Source organism: Salvelinus namaycush, chromosome 11 (assembly GCF_016432855.1).
Source record: "Salvelinus namaycush isolate Seneca chromosome 11, SaNama_1.0, whole genome shotgun sequence".
Lineage (NCBI taxonomy): Eukaryota > Metazoa > Chordata > Actinopteri > Salmoniformes > Salmonidae > Salvelinus > Salvelinus namaycush.
Window position 1 is genome coordinate 15,697,852 of NC_052317.1, and position 24,374 is coordinate 15,722,225.

Sequence of the window (24,374 nt, forward strand, 5' to 3'; positions counted from 1 at the left end):
ACCATCTAATACAGTAGACAACAGTACTACAGTTTCACCATCTAATACAGTAGACAACAGTACTACACCTTCACCATCAGTAGACAATAGTACTACAGTTTCACCATCTAATACAGTAGACAACAGTACTACACCTTCACCATCAGTAGACAATAGTACTACAGTTTCACCATCTAATACAGTAGACAGCAGAACTACACCTTCACCATCAGTAGACAGCAGTATTTTATCTTCACCATCTAATTCAGTAGACAGTAGTACTACAACTTCACCATCTAATTCAGTAGACAGTAGTACTACAACTTCACCATCTAATTCAATAGACAGTAGTACTACAACTTCACCATCTAATTCAGTAGACAGTAGTACTACAACTTCACCATCTAATTCAGTAGACAGTAGTACTACAACTTCACCATCTAATTCAGTAGACAGTAGTACTACAACTTCACCATCTAATTCAGTAGACAGTAGTACTACAACTTCACCATCTAATTCAGTAGACAGTAGTACTACAACTTCACCATCTAATTCAATAGACAGTATTACTACAACTTCACCATCTAATTCAGTAGACAGCAGAACTACACCTTCACCATCAGTAGACAATAGTACTACAGTTTCACCATCTAATTCAGTAGACAACAGTACTACACCTTCACCATCTAATTCAGTAGACAGCAGAACTACACCTTCACCATCAGTAGACAATAGTACTACAGTTTCACCATCTAATTCAGTAGACAATAGTACTACAGTTTCACCATCTAATACAGTAGACAACAGTACTACACCTTCACCATCAGTAGACAATAGTACTACAGTTTCACCATCTAATACAGTAGACAACAGTACTACACCTTCACCATCTAATTCAGTAGACAACAGTACTACAGTTTCACCATCTAATACAGTAGACAACAGTACTACACCTTCACCATCTAATTCAGTAGACAACAGTACTACAGTTTCACCATCTAATACAGTAGACAATAGTACTACAGTTTCACCATCTAATACAGTAGACAACAGTACTACACCTTCACCATCTAATACAGTAGACAATAGTACTACAGTTTCACCATCTAATACAGTAGACAGCAGTACTATAGTTTCACCATCTAATACAGTAGACAACAGTACTACACCTTCACCATCTAATACAGTAGACAACAGTACTACACCTTCACCATCAGTAGACAATAGTACTACAATTTCACCATCTAATACAGTAGACAATAGTACTACGCTTCACCATCAGTAGACAATAGTACTACAGTTTCACCATCTAATACAGTAGACAATAGTACTACACCTTCACCATCAGTAGACAATAGTACTACAGTTTCACCATCTAATACAGTAGACAACAGTACTACAGTTTCACCATCTAATACAGTAGACAACAGTACTACACCTTCACCATCAGTAGACAATAGTACTACAGGTTCACCATCTAATACAGTAGACAACAGTACTACAGTTTCACCATCTAATACAGTAGACAACAGTACTACATCTTCACCATCAGTAGACAATAGTACTACAGGTTCACCATCTAATACAGTAGACAGCAGTACTACAGTTTCACCATCTAATACAGTAGACAACAGTACTACAGTTTCACCATCTAATACAGTAGACAGTAGTACTACACCTTCACCATCTAATACAGTAGACAACAGTACTACACCTTCACCATCTAATACAGTAGACAACAGTACTACACCTTCACCATCAGTAGACAACAGTACTACAGTTTCACCATCTAATACAGTAGACAACAGTACTACAACTTCAGAATCTAATACAGTAGACAACAGTACTACACCTTCAGAATCTAAAACAGTAGACAGCAGTACTACACCTTCACCAGAAGATGGTAGCACAATAACAGCAGTCACAACCTCCACTCCTCTTGGTGAGTGTATGATGATATCCAGGTATTCTATCCTGCAGAAAGAAACAATGTATACTGAACAAAAAAATAAGCACAGCATGTAAAGCATTGGTCTCATGTTTCATGAGCTGAAATAAAAGATGCCAGAAAATGTCCTTATGCACAAAAAGCTTATTTCTCTCAAATTGTATGCACAAATGTATTTACATCCATGTTAAGTGAGAATGTATCCTTGGCCAAAATATTCCATTCACTTGATAGGTGTGGCATATAAAAAAATATGATTAAACAGCACGATCATTACACAGGTGCACCTTGTGTTGGGGACAATAAAAGGCCACTCTAAAATGGGAAGTTTTGTCACACAACACCATGCCACAGATGTCTCAAGTTTTGAGGTAGCGTGCAATTGGCATGCTGACTGCAGGAATGTCCACCAGAACTATTGCCGGAGAACTGAATGTTAATTTCTCTTCCATAAGCCACCTCCAACTTCGTTTTAGAGAACTTGACAGTATGTCCAACCGGCATCACAACCACAAACCATGTGTAACCACGCCAGCCCAGGACCTCCACATCTGGCTTCTTCACCTGCGGGATCGTCTGAGACCAGCTACCAGCTGATGAAACTGTAGGTTGCACAACCGAAGAATTTCTGCACAAACTGTCAGAAACCGTCTCAGGGAAGCTTGTCTGCATGCTCTTTGTCCTCATGAGACAAATGGTGGTCACACCACATACAGATTGGTTTTCTGATCCACGCCCAAAATATTTTTTTAAGGTATCTCATGTTGCGTTTATATTTTTGTTCAGTGTAGTTTACCATTTTATCCAGGATAAGCACCTGTTTCGACAAAGAATGGCACATCAGTAAATAGTGCTCACTTATTAATATCCCTTTTCACTTTTCTTTTTAAAACAGACAACAAACGAGTCAAACACAGGAGGAAGTAATACTACACCTTCACCGCTAGAGGGTAGCACAGTCGCAAAAGTCACAGCCTCCACTGCTCTGGGTGAGTATCTGAACTGTCAATCACACCTCTAATCACACCTATCCCCTAGTTGTATGGACCAAGAATGAATGCAGCAAATTACAAATTGTTTATCATATACATGGATTATTTCAGAACATGGACTCTTCAAGCAACACATACCACCCCTGCTGTGTCTAACCCGGTACGTACCATTACCAGTCCAGCAGTCAAGTCATTTTGATCACACAACTGACACAACACCACCAGTCATAACCCTGTTCCACAATATGCACGCCACAACCATTGTCTCCAAGGACACAACCGTGATAGACCATAAGAACATCATAACCTCTTACAAAGGTAGGCTACAGTCCCTACTGCCAAGTTGCTCAAGAAGGAAATTATTGATTTTGTATGGGCCATACTTTACAGTCCAGTATGGGTAGGATCATCATCTTAAAACTGATCATATGAAATTGTGATCTTTTTTCTCACAGATACCAAAACTCTGATCGCCCATTTGAGGGTCTCTATTGTTTCAGCTGGGGAGAGAAGTGAGGAGGAGATCATTGAGGCGTTGCACAATGTAAGTGAAGCTTACAATCATCAACTCTGACACGGCTTCATTGTTCAATAAAACATTAGAAATCCCTACTTAACCAGCATGAACCAGAAATAGGCTATATTAAATCAACCTGCTGAGACCCCAGGAAGGAGAGACTTTGTTTGTCACGAGATTTTGCTCTTCCTCTCCTCCTAGCTTGCAGCCCAGGTCCAAGCCTTTCTACAGAGGGAGTACTGTAAAGACTGCACACTCAAGATTAGAAACATCAGATGGACATGAGACCAACATTTGATCCAGACCATTAACTCAAACAATCTTATGAGGTCCCTAGCACTATCCCTCATCGTATAACCCTAATACACACTAGGGTTCCAGGAGGGTTCTTCAGCTGTCCCCATAGGTTCCAGGTAGAACCCTTTTTGGTTCCAGGTAGAACTCCTTTGGCAGAGCTCTACCTGTAATCAAATAGGTTCTACCTGGAACCAAAAATTGTTCTTCAAAGGGTTTTCCTATGGGGACAGCAGAATAACCCTTTTAGGTTCTAGATAGCACCTTTTCTCTAAGAGTGTAACCTGGGCCCCACAGATATACCTACCTCTGAATCTCCAAAATGCCAGGTCACACTTTTAAGCCATTTTAACTTTGGTTCCGGCTATATTTTCCGGCTATATTTTTTTCAGACTAATGAAATATATGGCCTATTAATTTTAACCAGGTTGGCCAGACATTTGCGAGTGTAGGCGTATGATGCTGTTTGGGCATCACAAGGAGACAGTAGAACCTTTTCTTCTTTCCAACAGAAGCGCAGTAAAATAAGCGTTCCTCTTTTGGTTCAACACTGTTTCATAAGTGGCCACAAAACAAAGTTATTTAGTGCAATTTGTGCAACAAATGCCATTTTACAAAATACACACATAATGTTTCCAATTTTAGGTTAAACAATTTGTGCAGTTTTTAACGAATTCAGATGTGTATACGCAAAAAGAAAGAACAATATCAGCCAGAGCAGCGTGATATTATCCTTCCGCTACACATCATTTTCTCGTAGGCGTAGCCAACATTTTTTTATGCTTTTACACGTGTTCCAAACTTCAAATAGGACAACAGGCGCTGATGTGAGAAAGCAGGAGCAGTAGGAGCACAGCGCAAAAATTAAATTATGAGAGAAGAGGAAGGAGATTCCCCCGCCCCAGGGACCGCGTTGTCTTTTATAGCTACACCCGCTCTGTCCGTTAGATCCAATTAGGGCAGTGCAGGCACGATCTGACCCAGGATGCTGCTCCCTCTGACCCGGGAAATCCTGTTGTCCTCAAGGCCTACTCTCACCGCCTTTTACCAAGCTGTTAAAAGGTATCGACAGTCATGGGTTAGGTATACCCAGCTATTCTCAGCCACAATATCCTTGGTTACCCCACTGAAGACACCGAACTAGGCTACAAACACTCTGCCGATTAATTGTAAAACACATAGCTTACATTTGCGACTTCATAAACTGGAATTTGTTTACTTTCTCTGTGTACCAACGAATGCCAAATATCTGACCATGCTTAATGGGGATAACATAATACGAGTGGAAGTGGAATTTGCACGAGCGCATTTAGGGATTGTGGACCTTTCGAGTCCGTTACTTTGACGCGCTGGCTCGATGCGCGGCCACTATCACAAGCGGGCAGAGCGCGCGCGTTTTATTTGCCTCAAACGCCACGGTGATATGAGCCTCGTCTCGTGGCACGGATTCGGGAGGGGGTGTTAAAGGTAGAACAGAACGATACGTTGTTCGTTGTCGTAGTCGTCCCTCTCAATCCCAGTTGTTTATTTCCAAGCATCGTTGTAGCAGTGCGTGGTGCAAATGTTAAGCGTATGTTCTCATTGCGCACATCTCCACAATCCTGCTAGATGCAATTTATGTTAGTTCTCTTGACTGATAAATTCTAAGGGTTCGCCTTTCGCCATCTCGGTTTGTAAACTCAGCTCATATAGGGTCAATGAGGGGTTGAAATCAGACCAACCCTTTAGCTCTGAACATACAGTATTAGCTTGCTGCTCCCAAGGGACCACTTTCCAAGGCAATGGCATAGGAATGCCACTCAGACCATGGCTCTGAGTAGGAGCATATAACTTTGGGCTTGATTATGGTTAACTTGTATTTTCATTTTATTTTTTTTAGACCAGTCAATGCTTAGACCAAGGTCTCTTTTCCAGATGAGCCCTGTGTAGCACCACAATAGACATTAAAATACAATAAACACATTAAACGACACATTCGAATACATATTAGAATACACGTTATCATACACAACAATACACGTAAAGCAAAACACAATCGTAAAAAACGGACACATTCTTCAGTAAATATGTCCCCTAACAACCATCTGAAATGCCCTAGAGGCACCAATTCCTCCATTTTGAAAGTGCATTGTAGATCATTCAACACATGAAGTGCAACAACAAAAAGCAGATCTGCCCAACTCAGTGGAGATCAAACGGACCAGTTAGTCATCCCTGAGCCCTGGTCCGGTAGGCCTTACATCTATCTATACAGTAGGTTATAAGGTAAGTTATGGCGAAAGTTTATGCAAGAGGGTTTTATAGACAAAAAGAGTGCAATGCATCGATCTACACGCACTAACGTGCAATGCGCTATGATAAACTGCACCCAATGACTTCAATACAGTCCCTTCTGCATTCATATAGATGATATCGCCGTATTCAATAACCGGAATGAATGTTGACTGAATGATTCGTTTTCTGCTATTTAACGACAGACAGTACCAGTTCCTATAGAAGAAGCCTATTTTAATTATTAATTTATTAACTAATTAATCAATATGCTTTTTGAAAGACAGCTTTTCAACAATCCAGATGATATTTATAGGGGCACCATCCAAAGTACATATGCATAAATCATTAGATATGTGATGTGGAAATGAACATACACTTGTTTTTAACTGTATTAAGTACCAATTTCAGTTCAACATATGCTTGGCAGATTGAAGCTCTGACAGAGCCTGGTCAGCTGTGGGGGCAATAGCACACCACAGTGTCATCTGCATACAGGTGATTATATTTTTAATTTTTTACAGATAAACCAATATTGTTCATGTAAATAGTAAAAAGAACCGGACCAAGAATCGATCCCTGTGGGACACCCTTTGTTATGTCCAGAAAACCTGATTTAACACCATAAGTAAATACACAGTGTTCTGTCCTTTAAATAATTTTCAAACCAGCTGCATGCAGCCTGGTCCAGGCCAATTGATGAAAGCCTCTAAATTAGTAATGAGTGATCCACAGTGTCGAAGGCTTTAGACAGGTCAGTAAAAAGGTCTGCACAATGTTTATTTTTATCCAAACAATTAAGAACATAATTTAAAACCAAAGAAGTAGCAGAGATAGTACTATGACCTGGTCTGAAACATGACTGGTGTACATTTAGAATACATTTAGTAATTAAAATGGTCTAAGTTGAGTATTTACCAAGGATTCTAGAATTTTTGTTGGCAAGAGAGTTAGGAAATGGGGGAGTATATTGGCCGCCTTCCAGACCCTGGGGATGGTACCAGAAATAATTGTAAGGTAAACATTTGTGTTAAAGATTCTGCAATCCGAGGAGGATCAAGCTGCAGCAAGAAAGGATCAAGCAAATCAGCCAAAGTGGATCTTGGACAAGGCATCTAGCACATGACAAAAAGAAAGTTGTTGAAATTAAAAGATGTTTCACTGATGTTGACGGAACTTCCATTGAGCCAACTATAGGCTGGGAGAGTGGGTCAGTTAAACCACAATTTCTTTCAAAGAAAACAAAAAAATCCCTACAATGGATAAATATGTACAGTATTTTGGCTTATGGCTGCATCCATAACCAAAAATAACATTTTGGGGTGATAGTGATAATTAGAGAACATGATGCCACAAGAGTTGATTTCACATAATGTATGTAGCCACCAATCCCCCTTTTTTCACTCTGTCACACTTGAAGATATTGTAATCAGCACTGTCAATGTCCTTATCCAGGAATCAAGCCATTTACCCAAGTCTCTGTGAGAACCAAAAATATCCGGGCTCGTGTCATGCAAGAAATTCCATCTTTGACATCAAACTTTGTACGTTGATATGTAACAACCCAAGTCCTCTATGTGATTTGTAAACAGCATGGGTATCCATATTATTTATGGTAGTTGATATAATAGCACTGGACAAGCTTACCACAGTGGCCTCCTCAATTGGGCTAACAGTGGAATTCAACTTGATGGTCACAAGATTATTAGTGAAAATGCCCCTGGAAATCTGTAGCAGTATGATGATAGCGCTGTGAAATAGTGGGAACGGGGAAAGTTAACTGAGCAGGGGTTGGGCTGTTTTTGAGTCAATGTTATGACAAGCCTATGACATACACTACATGACCAAAAGTATGTAGATACCTTCTTGTCAAACATCTCATTCCAAAATTCATGGGCATTAATGTGGAGTTGGTCCCCCCTTTGCTGCTATAACAGCCTACACTCTTCTGGGAAGGCTTTCCACTAGAGGTTGGAACATTGCTGCGGGGACTTGCTTTCATTCAGCCACAAGAGCATTAGTGAGGTCGAGCACTGATGTTAGGCGATTAGGCCTGGCTCGCAGTCTGCGTTCCAACTCATTCAAAAGGTGTTTGATGGGGTTGAGGTTAGGGCTTTGTGCAGGCCAGTCAAGTTCTTCCACACCAATCTCGACAAACCATTCTGTATGGACCTCGCTTTGTGAATGGTGGCATTGGCATGCTGAAACAGGAAAGGGCCTTCCCCAAACTTTTACCACAAAGTTGGAAGCACAGAATCGTCTAGAATGTCATTGTATGCTGTAGCATTAAGATTTCCCTTCACTGGAACTAAGGGGCCTAGCCTGAACCATGAAAAACAACCCCATCCACCAAACTTTACAGTTGGCACTATGCAGTCGTGGCAGGTAGCGTCCTCCTGGCATCCACCAAACCCAGATTTGTCCGTCTGACTGCCAGATGGTGAAGCGTGATTCACTCCAGATTACGCGTTTCCACTGAGTCCAATGGCGGCAAGTTTTACACCACTCCAGCCGATGCTTGGCATTGCGCATGGTGATCTTAGGCTGATGTGCGGCTGCTCGGCCATGGAAACACTTTTTATGAAGCTCCTTTCGAACAGTTATTCTGCTAACGTTGCTTCCAGAGGCATTGGAACTCAGTAGTGAGTATTGCAACCGAGGACAGACAATTTTTACACGCTTCAGCACTCAGCGGTACCGTTCTGTGAGCTTGTGTGGCCTACCACTTCGCAGCTGAGCAGTTGTTGCTCCTAGACATTTCCTCTTCACAATAACAGCACTTACAGTTGACGGGGGCAGCTCTAGCAGGGCACAAATCTGACTAGGTGACTTGTTGGAAAGGTGGCATCCTATGACGGTGCCGTGTTGAAAGTCACTGCGCTTGGCTGTGTGCTCGATTTTACACACCTGTCAGCAACGAGTGTGGCTGAAATAACAGAATCCACTCATTTGAAGGGGTGTCCACATACTTTTGTATGAATAGTGTAAGTTACCTATATGATTTGTTTACTTTTGTTTATTAGGATCCCCATTAGCTACTGCACATGCGGCAGCTACTTTTCTTGGGCTCCACGGAAAACGTACAAATACATGACAAAGTACAGTACAGCAATAGACAAGAAAAACATAAGATATTACATAACATTCAAAATAAAATAAGAGTTATACATAGGACTGAATTCCAAGAGACAACAAAAATACTATTTGCAGCTATTCATAGCTACATATTCATATTTGTAAATACAGTACAGTTGAATTAGATCTTTAGAAAAAGGAAAGGCGCTGTGATAAAATATATTTTTGTATCTGTGTTTAAAATATTAACTTTAAACCCTTAAACCCTCTAGGGCTCTATTTTACCAAACGTAACACAATGATAAATCTAAGCGCAGTCGGTAGCGCTATAGGTTCAGCGGTGTGTCAGAAATATCTTTGCTATTTTCACTATCACAATTATTGGCGCACTTGCTCCGTGTTGGCACGAAAAGGCTAGGTTTTGATGAATTAACAAGTTGTGGGTGTGTGGAGGCTTGGCCCCGCGTTGGCCAATCAGAACGTGCTCCGTGGCGAAATATGTGTTTGCTTCAAGTTGTGTATTTACGGTCTTTTATGTATTGCCTTGGAATCAATTCCAATGCCAATGTTAGTCCGTTTTAGTTTGTTAAATGGCTTACAGAAATGAAATACCAAAATGGAGACCTATCTTTGCTAAACACGTTAACGTGAACCAATTTGCAGTCCACATTGTTCTAAGTAGTTGCATGACTTCAATAGCATTCACACTGATATAGGGGCTAGGCCTACTGTAAATTGCATTATGGCTGAGCATGTACATGCAAAACATTGTCAATAAGCAAGATTCAATTAATTATTGATAAGGCCTAAAATGAGAACGAATAATTCTAATACGTTTGGTTGTAATACAATTAAACGGAAAACAAGCAATTTTTACATGTTACAGATAACTTCTAAATACGAGATTCACAGGTATTCACCGAGGTTCTCATCTCTCATTTCATGATGGGCATGGACACGTAGCCTACATCATGGAGGGGGTTTTACGCAGGTCCAAATCTGAACTTGCATGGCTAAAATAATGTGGGCCTGCCTCAATGCAAAGATTAAAAGGAAATGTGAGCTCACTGTTTTACTCCTCTCAAACTTAATATTTTAATATAGCTTTGGTGATTAAGATTAATTTCCAAGCAGTCACAGGAGCCAAACCCTTTATCGGCTGTCTTGACTACTTCGCGATTGCATTGGGCAGACAAAAATAGCCTTTTTTGAGAGGAGGGGGCGCTACGCTTGGTTTTTAATCAAATGAAACGAAATGGGAAGAAAAAATATATATATGTTTCTAAATACGAAATTTATAGGCACATTAGGCTACCCTTGTTCCACGCGCATAGGTGCGGTCTGCGTCACAGCTGGATAGGCTGCGTTTCTGCTGTCAAAATGCATGCCATAATCAACTGTGATACTGCTAAAACTAGCTTTTAGTTTGGTCTTAAATATCCCTATCAGCGCTGCTGAAATTAGCACTTTTGATCATGTTTTTAATGGCACACCTCAAATATTTCCAATCCGCCCTTCTGACCGCAATCAAGCTGATATAAGACAGGTAAATTGCCGAACCTGGTGTTAGGTCTGGAAATGCTAGTGCGCCAGTTTTGACAAGATGAAATGGCAAACTAACGTGGGTTTGACACTGACGCTGCCTTAACGCCAGCCGAAAATAGAACCCTTGGTGGCAGAGCATTCTACAATGACATGGCTCTATACATAACTGAGCGACGCATTGAATCTGTTTTTGGTTTGGGTACCGTGAAGAAACTCGCGGTGGCGTGTCTGGTGGGGTATGTATGTTCGGTTGGATTGTATGCAAATAGATTATACAAGTGCTTAGGCATTTTCAACACACAACTGTTTCTTTAAAAGGCTAGAAGAGAAGTAGTCAATTTCTCCATAAACCTAAACCATGAAAGACTATCATGCATGTTGTTGATGTTAGTTATGTGTGTGCAGGTAAGGGCAAGGTGTGCTGCTTTGTTTTGAGCCAGCTGCAGCTTTGATAGGTCTTTCTTTGCGGTACCTGACCATATTACCAGACAGTAATCAAGATGGGATGATATCAGAGCCTGAACAACTAGTACAGTTGATCTTTGTGTCAAAAACTCAGAACATCTTTTTATAACTTTTGTGGTGGCAGGTAGCCTAGCGGTTAGAGCGTTTGGCCACTAATCGAAAGGTTGCTGGATCGAATCCTCGAGTTGACAATCTGTCCAGAACGGTAGGCCATCATTCTAAATAAGAATTTGTTCTTAACTGACTTGCTTAGTTAATAAAATTTTAAAAACACACATATATTTGGAGATTCTAACTTTAACCATTTCCTGGGTGGTTTATATAAAACTGAACTCTTAATGATAACGGGTTGTATTTCTAATACTTATATTTCTGATAATAACAAAGAAGGAATTAATGGCTTTTTGACCAGATCAGCAGATGCCTTATCTGGTTTAGCTCAGCTGCAGCATGGTGCTCTATTCTTTGTGCCACTTCTGCATAGCTGTCTTGATGGACTTTTGTCACCTATTTAAATACAATCACTCTCTATGTGAAATGTTTGTTCTTTATTTCATACGTACATATTAAATGCCATGAGAAATGAGGTGGAATTAAGAATGACAGCTGTGTCATTATTGTGTAATAACGCAAACAAACCTCTTGTTGACTAAAACACCCCACTCAGAACAGGTTCTTTGCCCATGCATGTTTTCATAATTGGTAAGTTTATATGTAAAATTGAATGATTTGTCTCGTTCTACATACACACATGTTATCAAAGACACAAAGACACAAACACACACACTATCCATTCCACCGGGCCTTTTAAGTGTCTCTTACGTTCTGTGGCATGTGGCGTGTGCCATTTAAAAGGCCCTTCTGGAATTGATCCTGATTGGACCTCACAGGAGGAGATTCCGGCCTTCCGATGACCCACACTTTGAGATGTCCCCCCCCCCTCCTCCATCACAGGCAGCCCTCTTCTGCATCTCCCACCCCTGATCCCCTCCTGCTTCCAGTGTCTCATTTTAAAATGTTGAAGAAGGGGAACAAAATTAAAGAAATTGTAGCTGAAGGTTTCATAAAATCACTAGCAGGTCCGCGAAAGGTCCATATTGAAGTTTTCCTGGATTTTCCGACTGTCAAAACATTTCCCTGCAGCATTGCCTCGCGGCCAGCCAGCCAGCCCGCCAGACAACCCAACCCCAGGGCTCAGAGTTTCCTCTCCTTTACTCTACTCTTCAAAGTTAAATCTACTCTTTGTCGTTCAAATTCAAGTCCAAATCGTCTGTGTTCAATTTCTCCTTCCCTCCTCCTCCTTCGCCCATGAACTCCATGTAAGGGTCCTCCTTTTGTGCACTGTTGACAAAGCTGTTGAACAGGGGCATAGCCAGGAAGGAGTAGAAACCAATGACGAAGCTCTTGAACAGGGGCATAGCCAGGAGGGAGTAGAAACCAATGACGAAGCTCTTGAACAGGGGCATAGCCAGGAGGGAGTAGAAACCAATGACGAAGCTCTTGAACAGGGGCATAGCCAGGAAGGAGTAGAAACCAATGATGAAGCTCTTGAACAGGGGCATAGCCAGGAGGGAGTAGAAACCAATGACGAAGCTCTTGAACAGGGGCATAGCCAGGAGGGAGTAGAAACCAATGACGAAGCTCTTGAACAGGGGCATAGCCAGGAAGGAGTAGAAACCAATGACGAAGCTCTTGAACAGGGGCATAGCCAGGAGGGAGTAGAAACCAATGACGAAGCTCTTGAACAGGGGCATAGCCAGGAGGGAGTAGAAACCAATGACGAAGCTCTTGAACAGGGGCATAGCCAGGAGGGAGTAGAAACCAATGACGAAGCTCTTGAACAGGGGCATAGCCAGGAAGGAGTAGAAACCAATGACGAAGCTCTTGAACAGGGGCATAGCCAGGAGGGAGTAGAAACCAATGACGAAGCTCTTGAACAGGGGCATAGCCAGGAGGGAGTAGAAACCAATGACGAAGCTCTTGAACAGGGGCATAGCCAGGAGGGAGTAGAAACCAATGACGAAGCTCTTGAACAGGGGCATAGCCAGGAAGGAGTAGAAACCAATGACGAAGCTCTTGAACAGGGGCATAGCCAGGAGGGAGTAGAAACCAATGACGAAGCTCTTGAACAGGGGCATAGCCAGGAAGGAGTAGAAACCAATGATGAAGCTCTTGAACAGGGGCATAGCCAGGAGGGAGTAGAAACCAATGACGAAGCTCTTGAACAGGGGCATAGCCAGGAAGGAGTAGAAACCAATGATGAAGCTCTTGAACAGGGGCATAGCCAGGAAGGAGTAGAAACCAATGACGAAGCTCTTGAACAGGGGCATAGCCAGGAAGGAGTAGAAACCAATGACGAAGCGGATATAGAAGTAAGCATTGTCGCAGGACGCCCTGGGGTCCTCAGCCATCGGGGTTGGGGTTGTGATGGGCATGGGCATGGGGAGGGATGATGATGGGGTGGTGGTGGTGTTGAGATTGTGGTGGACACGGTTACAACCATTGGAATTCCAGTTCTTCTAGGATGATCTTCCTGCATTGGGAGAGTAGTGCAAGAAGCAGGGTTTGGTTCATGGCGAAAGAAGAGAGAGAAATAGAGATGTAGGGAGAGGAGATTGTGAAAATAAAAATGGTATCAAAAGTATCCGATGATGGAATGAGAGACGATGAAGAAAGAGTCCTAGGGAGAGGAAGACTTTGGAGAAAGACGTGCAGAGGGAAACTAAGAGAAGGGGTAAATGGAGAGATAGAGGGTGAAGTGACGACACTGAGCTGCATTGGGAAAGGAATGTTGTTCCTAACCTAGCAGCTCTCTGACACTGGATTAAGAGGCATTGCTGAGATGAATTCCACGTACCACCCTTACCAGTAAAAGGCCATGGCAGCTACAGGGCAAAGTTCCTCTGGGCAAAATATCAGAGAGAGTTCAGTCTATCAATTATGATAAAAACATGGTTGAAATGTCATATTGATAAATGTCACTAGGCTAAAATAGCATACACACACACCACGCAGAAAAGTCATTCCAGATCAATGTATCCTTTTTAACTTTTTGCCTTCAATCATAGCTTTGCTTTAGTCAAAACATTGATCAAAGCATATTTTTCTATTTCTCCCTCTTCCCTCTCTATCTTTCTCTAAAATCAACTATTCTTCACTCCTCCCTCCCTTTCTATCTCCCTCCCTCTCTTCTGAAATACCTCCTCCCCTTCCTTCACTTTCTATTGGAGGGCCGGGAGGCTGCAGGAGCCTGGCGTTGTTGTCAGCTCCGGTCAAGTACTCTACACATTTCAAAGAGTGTTGGGGTCAGGGGTTAAGTTGTCTCCAGTGTGTGGCTGCTTGAGTGACACTCTGCTTCAGAGGAGGCCTTTGGCTCCTACTTCCATTGTGTTCAACAAGTTAAGCACTTGTAAAAAGAGTTTGCAGAAGGACTAAGAAAACAGTGAAATGGTATCTCGCCTTGATCTCTCAACGTGAATGTCCGAGCTTGGACACACAAGTAAACATTAACACACAAACATACACACTATTGAAAATAAACACACAATGTAGGAAAACATGCACACACACAGGAAGATGTATGAACTTATACATGGACACACACACACACACACACAAACACACACCATATAAAATGAGTGACACTGCCAGCTGCATACACCTGATCCCTGGATCCCCCCTTCAGAGAGAGAGAAAGAAAGAACGAAAGAAGATGAGAAGAATGAGAGAGTGATAAAAACACCGATATCCATAACTTGTGAAGTGTCAGACAACTGGCTGAGTGTTTTTCTTTCTGCCAGGGCGCTGGGATCGGGACATTTTGCCCTCTGAACCCTGTGTGTGCCCCAAATGGTGCCCTATGTCCTAGATAGTGCACTACTTTTGACCAGAGCCCCTTGTAGTGCACAATCTAGGGAATAGGGTGCCATTTGGGACGCGAACGCAGTCTGAACCCCAGTCTGAATCCTAGAGAGACAGTGGCAGTGACTAATGTCCCAGTGTGTCTGTGGTGTTGTGTTTAGATCGTTTACAGGGTGCTCTGTTTTACTCATTACGGGTGTGAAGGGTCCCCCGGGGAGGAGGAATTTGTCCGAAAGCGGTGTTTATGAAAGGGAATATATTTATGAATGAGTCAATGTGCCTTTAAAGTGTTAGGGAGCCACTGTGCTGCAGGGAGAGAGAACATGAGTGGATGAGAGGCACCGACCGACTGTCCGTCATCAGTCATGGAGAATGCTTGTTCTTAGACCACAATAAAAATATGTTCTATGCTCAATTTGCTCTGTGTGTGTGTGTGTGTGTGTGTGTGTGTGTGTGTGTGTGTGTGTGTGTGTGTGTGTGTGTGTGTGTGTGTGTGTGTGTGTGTGTGTGTGTGTGTGTGTGTGTGTGTGTATACAGGAATGAGGTGGGTGGAAGGCATATTGTTCCACTTATTTTTCTTGGAAAACAAAACATATCTTATTGCAGGAAAAACTGTAGTTTTAATATGGATACTTGAAATGTGAATGAAAGAGTGGAAGTCCTGAATGAAAAACTAAATTCTGAATTTCGGTAAAGAAAGGCAGTGGATGGTCACTTGGGACATTGCCATCTTGTCTTGTCTGAGTCATTGCTCTGTTGGCTTGAGTTCCCTTTGTTTAATACAGTTACAGTATCTCAGTGTTTCTTAACCTTGGTCTTGTGGACCTAAAGGGGTGATTGAAATGATCAACTCATCATCAAGCTTTGATGATTTGAATCAGGTGTGTAGTGCGAGGACAAAAACAACAATGTGAAGCACTTTGGGACCCCGGGTCCAGGATTAAAGAACGCTACAGAGTATCTAAATCAGATGTACCTAATGTACATGTCCTGAATGGGCAAGTCATCTGTTCTCAGTAATCTCATCAATGATATTTACCCAAATTCAGAACTAGTTCATATCTTATCATAACTCATAGTTAGCTAATATCTGTACTAACCTTTTACAGTACATAATCAAAATTGTAAAGCCCATAGATGGTATGGTAAAGACAGACACACATTGGTTTGAAATCAATTAAAACACTTCAGCCTGTACACATTTTTATATATTTTATTATAAATAGTAAATAGTGCTGCATTTGACACAAGACATATTAAAACACAAATCATTTTATGCAGTCATAAATGAAAATGATATATGTATACAAAAGAAACAAGGCAGAAAGAAAATGTTTGATTTCCACACAACTGAATGCTATGATCAGGGATACTAACAGAGAAGAGGTGGACTGAATAAATACTAAATGAATGAGAGTGGTATGTTTTTTCAGGTTCAATTTACACTTGATTGGACTGTGACTGGTAGCCTGGGCCTGTATTCACAAAGTGTATCAGAGTAGGAATGCTGTTTTGCCATTTTGATCATAACTAATATGATTATATAGACAGGAGGGACCTGATCCTAGATCAGTACTCCTACTCTAAGATACTTTCTGAATACAGGCCCTGGTCCCAGATTCGTTTTATACAGGCCCTGGTCCTACTCCGATTTCTACTCAAATCTCCCATTGAAATCAATGCAAGATTTATGCAAAAGTCCAAGCTACCTGTACGTGCACAGATCTTGTGATAGGATGATTTTTGCTTCAAAGTGATCCGTGCAACCCAGCTACCATTTCTTTTGCTAAAAACAATATGGATTACAAAAAGGATGTAGTCAGTTAATTGAGGAGATTGTTATACAGGGATGTGTCAATTCATTTCATCTGAGGTTTGAATGTATTGCACTTCTTTGGGTTGCAGCAGCTTCCATCTACTACAGTATATTTCTCTATCATCCTAGTTGGGTGAAAGACTGTCCAGACCTTCACTGTCCAGACCTACAGTACATATGCTTAGAGTCATTTTTACAAATCAAATTGATGGCAGTTTTGCTTCTCCTGATAGAACACATTTCATTTCCCCAAATCATATCAAATAATACAAAGTCTAAGCGTGCAGTATTTCCCTAAGACATTGTGAGTGCCTTACATAGAGCATTGTGGCTGAATGAGCGGTGTGCCTATTGCAGGTCCATACATCATCATTATGCCTCAGGATTGTGCCCTAAAACCTTCTTTTCCTCCCATCATCACAATATACCCTGAAAGCACATCCATGGAAGGAAAACTGTTTACCCAGTCCTCTCCCACTCTCTGCCACTTATTACAAATCAAACGCAGAGTGTTGAATGAGTGAATGTAGTTTTTTGTTGGGGTTTAATTCACTCCTTTTTTTGTTGTTTATCCTCTTCTTCTCCTCTCCATTTATTTTTCTCGTCAAGCATGGAGAGCGAGGCGTGCTTGGTTTTCGGAGCATGAAGTGAAGCGCGAGCGAGGCGAGTGCCAGGTAACTAGAGAGGGCTTCCCCTTTGGTCCTGATTATTCCATTGAGTCAACCCCCCCTCCCTCACATCCCCAAATCCCCAAAACAACCCCCCTCCCTCCATCTCTCTGGGTTGTCCCTTCTCCTCAGGGGCTGGGTGGGGAGAAGGCAGAGGGGGAAGAAGAGAAGAAGGGGGGAGTGCTCCAGAGTTGACTGTCGGGTTGACCAGAGATCTCATCCACTCCTGGCCATGGTGGGGCTTCAGATAATGAAAGGCACCTGAGAGGAAAGGAGAGAGAGAGGGGAAGGGTTGGAACTGTTCTCCATTGGGTTTCATGTCACTCTCTACCTCCTGTGTCAGGGAAACATCATGCCTGATGAGTAAGGAGGTAAATAGTGGGTGAGAGGGATGAGAGCAGTGAGAGGTGGAGAGAAGGGAGGGGTTGAGGGTGTTAAAGAGGCAAGGAGTGTGAGGCAGATCTGAGGCTTTTCCCTGTGGCTGGGCTGTACTGTACTGGGGGAGAGTTAGCGTGAGCCTGCCCTTGCTGCGTTGGTCCTGGCTGTGGCTCTGCTCCAGTGATCAACAACAACTCAGACTGCATCTGACCTGCACAGAAACACATGGTTCTAATCCCCGCCTGCCAGAGGCCATTTCGCTCCCCGTTAAAAAGACCCCCTCTCAAACCCACCTTCCACCCACCCCTCTCTTACCAACCCCCTATCCCTGCGAGCTGCCTGCACACAGGTCCCGAGCCCGGACCTCGCCAAATTAATGACATCAAGATGCCGCCACTGATGGGCCAGTATACACTACTCAACATGTGGCAGTGTACCTCACCCCCACCCCACTAACTCTACTACACCCCCCCAAACCCCGCCTGTCAAACATGTTTTGGGGAAGCCGCTCATTTGATTTGGGGAGGTATCTTTGTTACCCAGGGGTCATTACATGGCTAGGTGAGTGAGCGGAGGGTTTGGTGGTCCAGCTCATCACACGGGTCGTGGAAGGTCACAGGCTGATGGTTATGGGGGAGGCCCCACTGACATACCTCTGCATCGGGCCACGTGGATGTATGGCGTGGGTAAGTGCTTGAAGGTAATAGTAATGTAAACCGAAGTGCCCTCTGGACTACTAGCCGTGCCTCTGACATACATGTAATGTCACAGCCTGATTTGAGAGCGTGATTCAAGAGGCTCACTCATCATGTTGGCCTTTGCAATTAACGTGGGTTATGATTCTGAAAATCTAAACCTTGAGTATGGTCTTTAATCATAGGAGACTATATACTGGTATATAGAAATGAATGTAGTTAGTATACCTCTAATGATAATCTAATGTGTCTTTTATACAGGCATTTAAAGCAGAATTTCTTTTCAGAATAACTTACAATCAATGCATTCAAACAAAAAAGGGATATAAATAACTAATACACAAATACTTTTTAAAAAACGTTACCAACAACCACATGGCAACAATATCATTGCACATAAAACTCCCATGACCCACCTTGCTCTGTCCATACTGTCCATACTGGTATGAGGGGTGGTGGTCCATAGCGTAGGCTGGGGAACTGTAGGTGGGCGGGCAGTAGGACTGGGAGTTGGGCAGGGTGGGCATGCTGGTCAGGCCTGGCAGACCCTCCAGGCCCCGCTGGGAGCCGTGGCAGCTGGCCGCCATGCCACCCCCGGGCTCCATCCCACCGGTCAGGGGAGAGAGGGCGAAGTCACTCTGGTGGCTAGGCTGGTGGGGCACTCCTCCTGGGTTCAACAGCCCCATCACCTGGAGAGACAGAGGAGAGGAGAGAGGTTAGAATTGAATGGATTGTGGTGGGTTACAGTGGAATAGAGTATCGTAGAATGTGGTAGACATGAAGAATAGAGTAGAATTAAATTTAACAGAATACTTTTTCTCATACAGGTTACGCAAGTCTCATTTGTTCACAAACAAATGAATAGATACAGTTGAAGTCGGAAGTTTACATACACCTTAGCCAAATACATTTTGCCACAATTGCTGACATTTAATCTTCGTAAAAATTCCCTGTCTTAGGTCAGTTAGGATCACCACTTTATTTTAAGAATGTGAAATGTCAGAATAACAGTAGAGAGAATTATTTATTTCAGATTTTATTTATTTCATCACATTCCCAGTGGGTCAGTAGTTTACATACACTCAATTAGTATTTGGTAGCATTGTCTTTAAATTGTTTAACTTGGGTCAAATGTTTTGGGGAGCCTTCCGCAAGCTTTCCACAATAAGTTGGGTGAATTTTGGCCCATTCCTCCTGACAGAGCTGGTGTAACTGAGTCAGGATTGTAGGCCTCCTTGCTCGCACACGCTTTTTCAGTTCTGCCCACACATTTTCTATAGGATTGAGGTCAGGGCTTTGTGATGCCTACTCCAATACCTTGACTTTGTTGTCCTTAAGCCATTTTGCCACAACTTTGGAAGTATGCTTGGGGTCATTGTCCATTTGGAAGACCACTTGCAACCAAGCCTTAACTTCCTGACTGATGTCTTGAAATGTTGCTTCAGTATATCTACATAATTTTCCATCCTCCTGATGCCATCTATTTTGTGAAGTGCACCAGTCCCTCCTGCAGCAAAGCACCCCCACAACATGATGCTGCCACCCCCGTGCTTCAAGGTTGGGATGGTGTTCTTCGGCTTGCAAGCCTCCCCCTTTTCCTCCAAATATAACAATGGTCATTATGGCCAAACAGTTCTATTTTTTGTTTCATCAGACCAGAGGACATTTCTCAAAAAAGTATGATCTTTGTCCCCATGTGCAGTTGCAAACCGTAGTCTGGCTTTTTTGTGGCGGTTTTGGAGCAGTGGCTTCTTCCTTGCTGAGCGGCCTTTCAGGTTATGTCGATATAGGACTCGTTTTACTGTGGATATAGATACCTTTGTACCTGTTTCCTCCAGCATCTTCACATGGTCCTTTGCTGTTGTTCTGGGATTGATTTGCACTTTTCACGCCAAAGTACATTCATCTCTAGGAGACAGAACACGTCTCCTTCCTGAGCGGTATGACGGCTGCGTGGTCCTATGGTGTTTATACTTGCGTACTATTGATGAACGTGGTACCTTCAGGCGTTGAACCAGACTTGTGGAGGTCTAAGGATGAACCAGCCTTGTGGAGGTCTACAATTTTTTTCTGAGGTCTTGGCTGATTTTTTTTTTTTTTCCCATGATATCAAGCAAAGAGGCACTGAGTTTGAAGGTAGGCCTTGAAATACATCCACAGGTACACCTCCAATTCACTCAAATGATGTCAATTAGCCTGTCAGAAGCTTCTGATGCCATGACATAATTTTCTTGAATTTTCCAAGCTGCTTAAAGGCACAGTCAACTTAGTGTATGTAAACTTCTGACCCACTGCAATTGTGATACAGTGAATTATAAGTGAAATAATCTGTCTGTAAACAATTGTTGGAAAAATGACTTGTGTCATGCACAAAGTAGATGTCCTAACCGACTTGCCAAAACTATAACTTGTTAACAAGAAAATTGTGGAGTGGTTGAAAAAACGAGTTTCAATGACTCCAACCTAAGTGTATGTAAACTTCCAACTGTAAGTACAGCCCCTACATGGCTTACTCCATGAAGACAAACGTACAAATAGCATTTACTGTATCTTTTGCACACGTAACACATAGTTTTTCTCATGCAACATTATTTTACACACATAACATACTTTTGAATAGCTCATGCATTGATGTCAAAAGGACATATGCATGAAAGTTCAATTTGAGCGCTCATATCACGAGTTGGGGTATGTACAGAGTCACACAGTACAGATTAGGGATGCTGACTGTGTCAAAGAGGACGAGAGGAGAGTTCAAGATGGAGGAAGAACAACAGGGATTGACTGGTGAATTTACTAACGCAGTAAAGTCGTGTTACTAACCCTCACCGGGCCTAAAAAAAAAGATGTCAGAAAACGTCTTCCAACTCAGTCTCGGGAAACATTAGATGGATTTTCCAGGAATGTATTTGTGAGGACACATTGAATTTCTGACATTCTTTGAAGGCTGTTAGAAAATACCTTAGGGTCCTGTAACATACTGTACATCCGACTATCCATAAAAAATAAAATCATTTATACAAAAATCACGCAACGTCTTTATGAGTCTTCAACTTTACATACCTAGTATATAGTATACCTAGTCTTCATTGACAGACAACTGTAACCCTGTTGATTCTTACTGATCATGACTATGTAACTTGTTTCTGTATATTATATATAGTTTCTAGAATAACCTCTCCTCTCCTTCTTTCCTTTCCTCTCTTCTCCTTCTTTCCTCTCCTCTCCTCATTTACTCTCCTTCTTTACTTTCCTTCTTTCCTCTCCTCTCCTCTCCTCTCCTGGTTGTGACCATATGAGACACATTATGCTGTGTTCACCCAGACACATGGTTCCTGTTACATCAATTCCTAAGTGACAGACGGACAGGGGAGCCCGCATCGGTTCGGGACCGCACAGTTCTGGTCCACTACACCGCTAGATAGCATTTTCTGAATTACTCTGTTCAGATTTTACTGTATCCTATGGAATGGAATCGAAAAGGTTATTTACTATGCTAAATTTACAGTACCACTTTTTAAATTTTTCATGAAACATGTTATATTTTATTCACAATACAAAACCTATGGTAAATAACTTGTTGATTCATTTTGTCGTCAGTGTCTACTAGATAAAGCAGATGGTGTGTTTAACTGTATGATAAAGTTTATGAATGACCGTTTATGTGTTTGGACAGTATACTAAAGGAGAAAAACAGACGTGAATCCTTCTTTTTCTCCCTCTCCCTCTCTCCCTTCCACCCCCACCCACTCCTTCTTCTCCCTCCTTCCCTTTCTCTCTCTCCAGCTTTCTCATTTGATGCCCAAATTCACTGTGTCCTTATGGGGCCTACATGGAAAGGCCACAGGGTACGTGGGAACAAGGAGTATGATTCTTTAACACATTTCCAATGTGTGTGTGTGTGTGTGTGTGTGTGTGTGTGTGTGTGTGTGTGTGTGTGTGTGTGTGTGTGTGTGTGTGTGTGTGTGTGTGTGTGTGTGTGTGTGTGTGTGTGTGTGTGTGTGTGTGTGTGAAGCACTTTCTGTTAGGGGTTAAGAGGTCTCCTTGGTGATACATCGTGAACAGCTGCATGAGAGTTTGTGTGAGACGAGATATCGTCAAAACGAGGGGAAAATAGGTGGAGTTAGTGACCGTTAGAAACATACAGCAAGAGAAAGAAGGAGAGGGAGAAAGAGTGAGAGAGAGAAAAGAGAGTGGTGAGATAAACAGAGAGAGGGGGAGAGAGAGAAAGTAGATATAAACAGGCATGAGAGTGACAAAGGTAGACAAGATAATGAAAGAGTGACATATAGAGAGAGAGAGAGAGAGAGAGAGAGAGAGAGAGAGCGAAAGCCAGACAATACTGTGAGAAATAAACCGAAAGAGACACTTTAAAAAGAGGCAGAGAAAATGGCAGAATGCTGAACTAATGGTGAATAATTGAAGGATAATCGTGCTGCTTCCCCACCTGGCAGCCACACACACAGACACACACACACACACACACATATGCCCGGACAGCCACACACAAACACACTATCTGTCTGAGAGTATGTAATTTACAGGAGCTCTGTCAGAGGAATCTAACCTAACGCGTCTTAGGAACATGCTGATGTGTGACTGACTACAAATGGGAAACACATGGAGGTCAACACATCCCATTCATCTTACAGTGTGTGTGTGTGTGTGTGTGTGTGTGTGTGTGTGTGTGTGTGTGTGTGTGTGTGTGTGTGTGTGTGTGTGTGTGTGTGTGTGTGTGTGTGTGTGTGTGTGTGTGTGTGTGTGTGTGTGTGTGTGTGTGTGTGTGTGTGTGTATGTGCGTGTGCCTGTGCCTGTGCCTGTGCACACCCGTGCACCTGTGTATGTTTGAGTATATGTGTGGGTTGAGGGCGGGGAAATATATGGAAATGATTTTTTCTGAATGGAAAACCCAAATGTTGGCATGTTCACAGGGAAAAGTGTAGATAACAATACGTATAGATCCGTATTACATGTTGTACTGCCGTCATGGCGAGAGCATTTAACCCATATTTCCTCCAATTTGAGGTTAGATACAGGATTAGAGGAGAGATAACAGTATACAATCCAATTGATACGGTTATCTGATCAAAAACACCTGTCTGGATGTTGTGTGTGTGTGTGCATGTGTGTGTTTACATGCATGGCTGTGTGTGTCTGAGACTGTTTGTGCATGCGCACTAGGGCTGACCCCATTTAGTCGATTGGTCGATTGTTTGGTCGATAGGCTATTTTTCGCCCAAGATTTCTTTTAGTCAAGCAGTGGCAAATTCTATATTAAAACAATTACGGCACACGAGACACCTGTTTGATTCACTCCTGTCTGAGTGGACTAATCCATTGCGGAGGCTGCGGGGGTGGCACACCAGTATCACCAGTAGTATATTTACCGATAATTACCATCATTTCTCATCTACAATGTTTGTTTGTTAAGGTCCTTTCTGTTAATGCATTCAATATATTATTATTACAGTCTTACCGATGTCATTGTAGAAGTGGACACGTTGTTTGCAGAGCACACAACCTAGGCTACAAGTTTGGGTTAATTTCATTCCATTTATGAGTTGTCAATTTATTCATTGTCTTTTGTTTGGAGCGCTCCTGTCAATGTTGAGTAAGGACACGCACCTGATTACACACAGAAGTAGGCCCAGGCTACCCTGGCCTGCACGCAAATGTAGGCCTATAAATGTGCCCATTTGGGGATCTGATACTATTTCTGATTGGCTTAACTCACCATCACTGTGGAGCGTCTCAAAGTAGGAGACCGAGCGAGAGAGACAGAGAGGTAGAGAAAAGAGAGTGGAGAGATAGACAGATCGAGAGAGGAGGAGAGAGAGAAAGTAGAGATAAACGCGCATGAGAGTGACAAA

At 42.5% G+C, this 24,374-nt stretch overlaps 1 protein-coding gene across 2 annotated transcripts in view; it reads right to left on the minus strand.

The window, feature by feature from the left end:
- Window positions 1–17,674: 17,674 nt before the first annotated feature.
- The window catches only part of LOC120055530 (paired box protein Pax-3-like), a 33,521-nt gene continuing 26,821 nt past the window's right edge, over window positions 17,675–24,374 (minus strand). For both annotated transcript variants that reach the window (XM_039003392.1, XM_039003391.1), the window contains exons 8-9: window positions 18,921–19,193; window positions 17,675–17,692 (exon numbers count right to left, since the gene is read on the minus strand). In XM_039003392.1, the coding sequence (XP_038859320.1) occupies window positions 17,675–17,692; window positions 18,921–19,193 (291 nt within the window). The remainder of the gene's footprint in view (window positions 17,693–18,920; window positions 19,194–24,374) is intronic.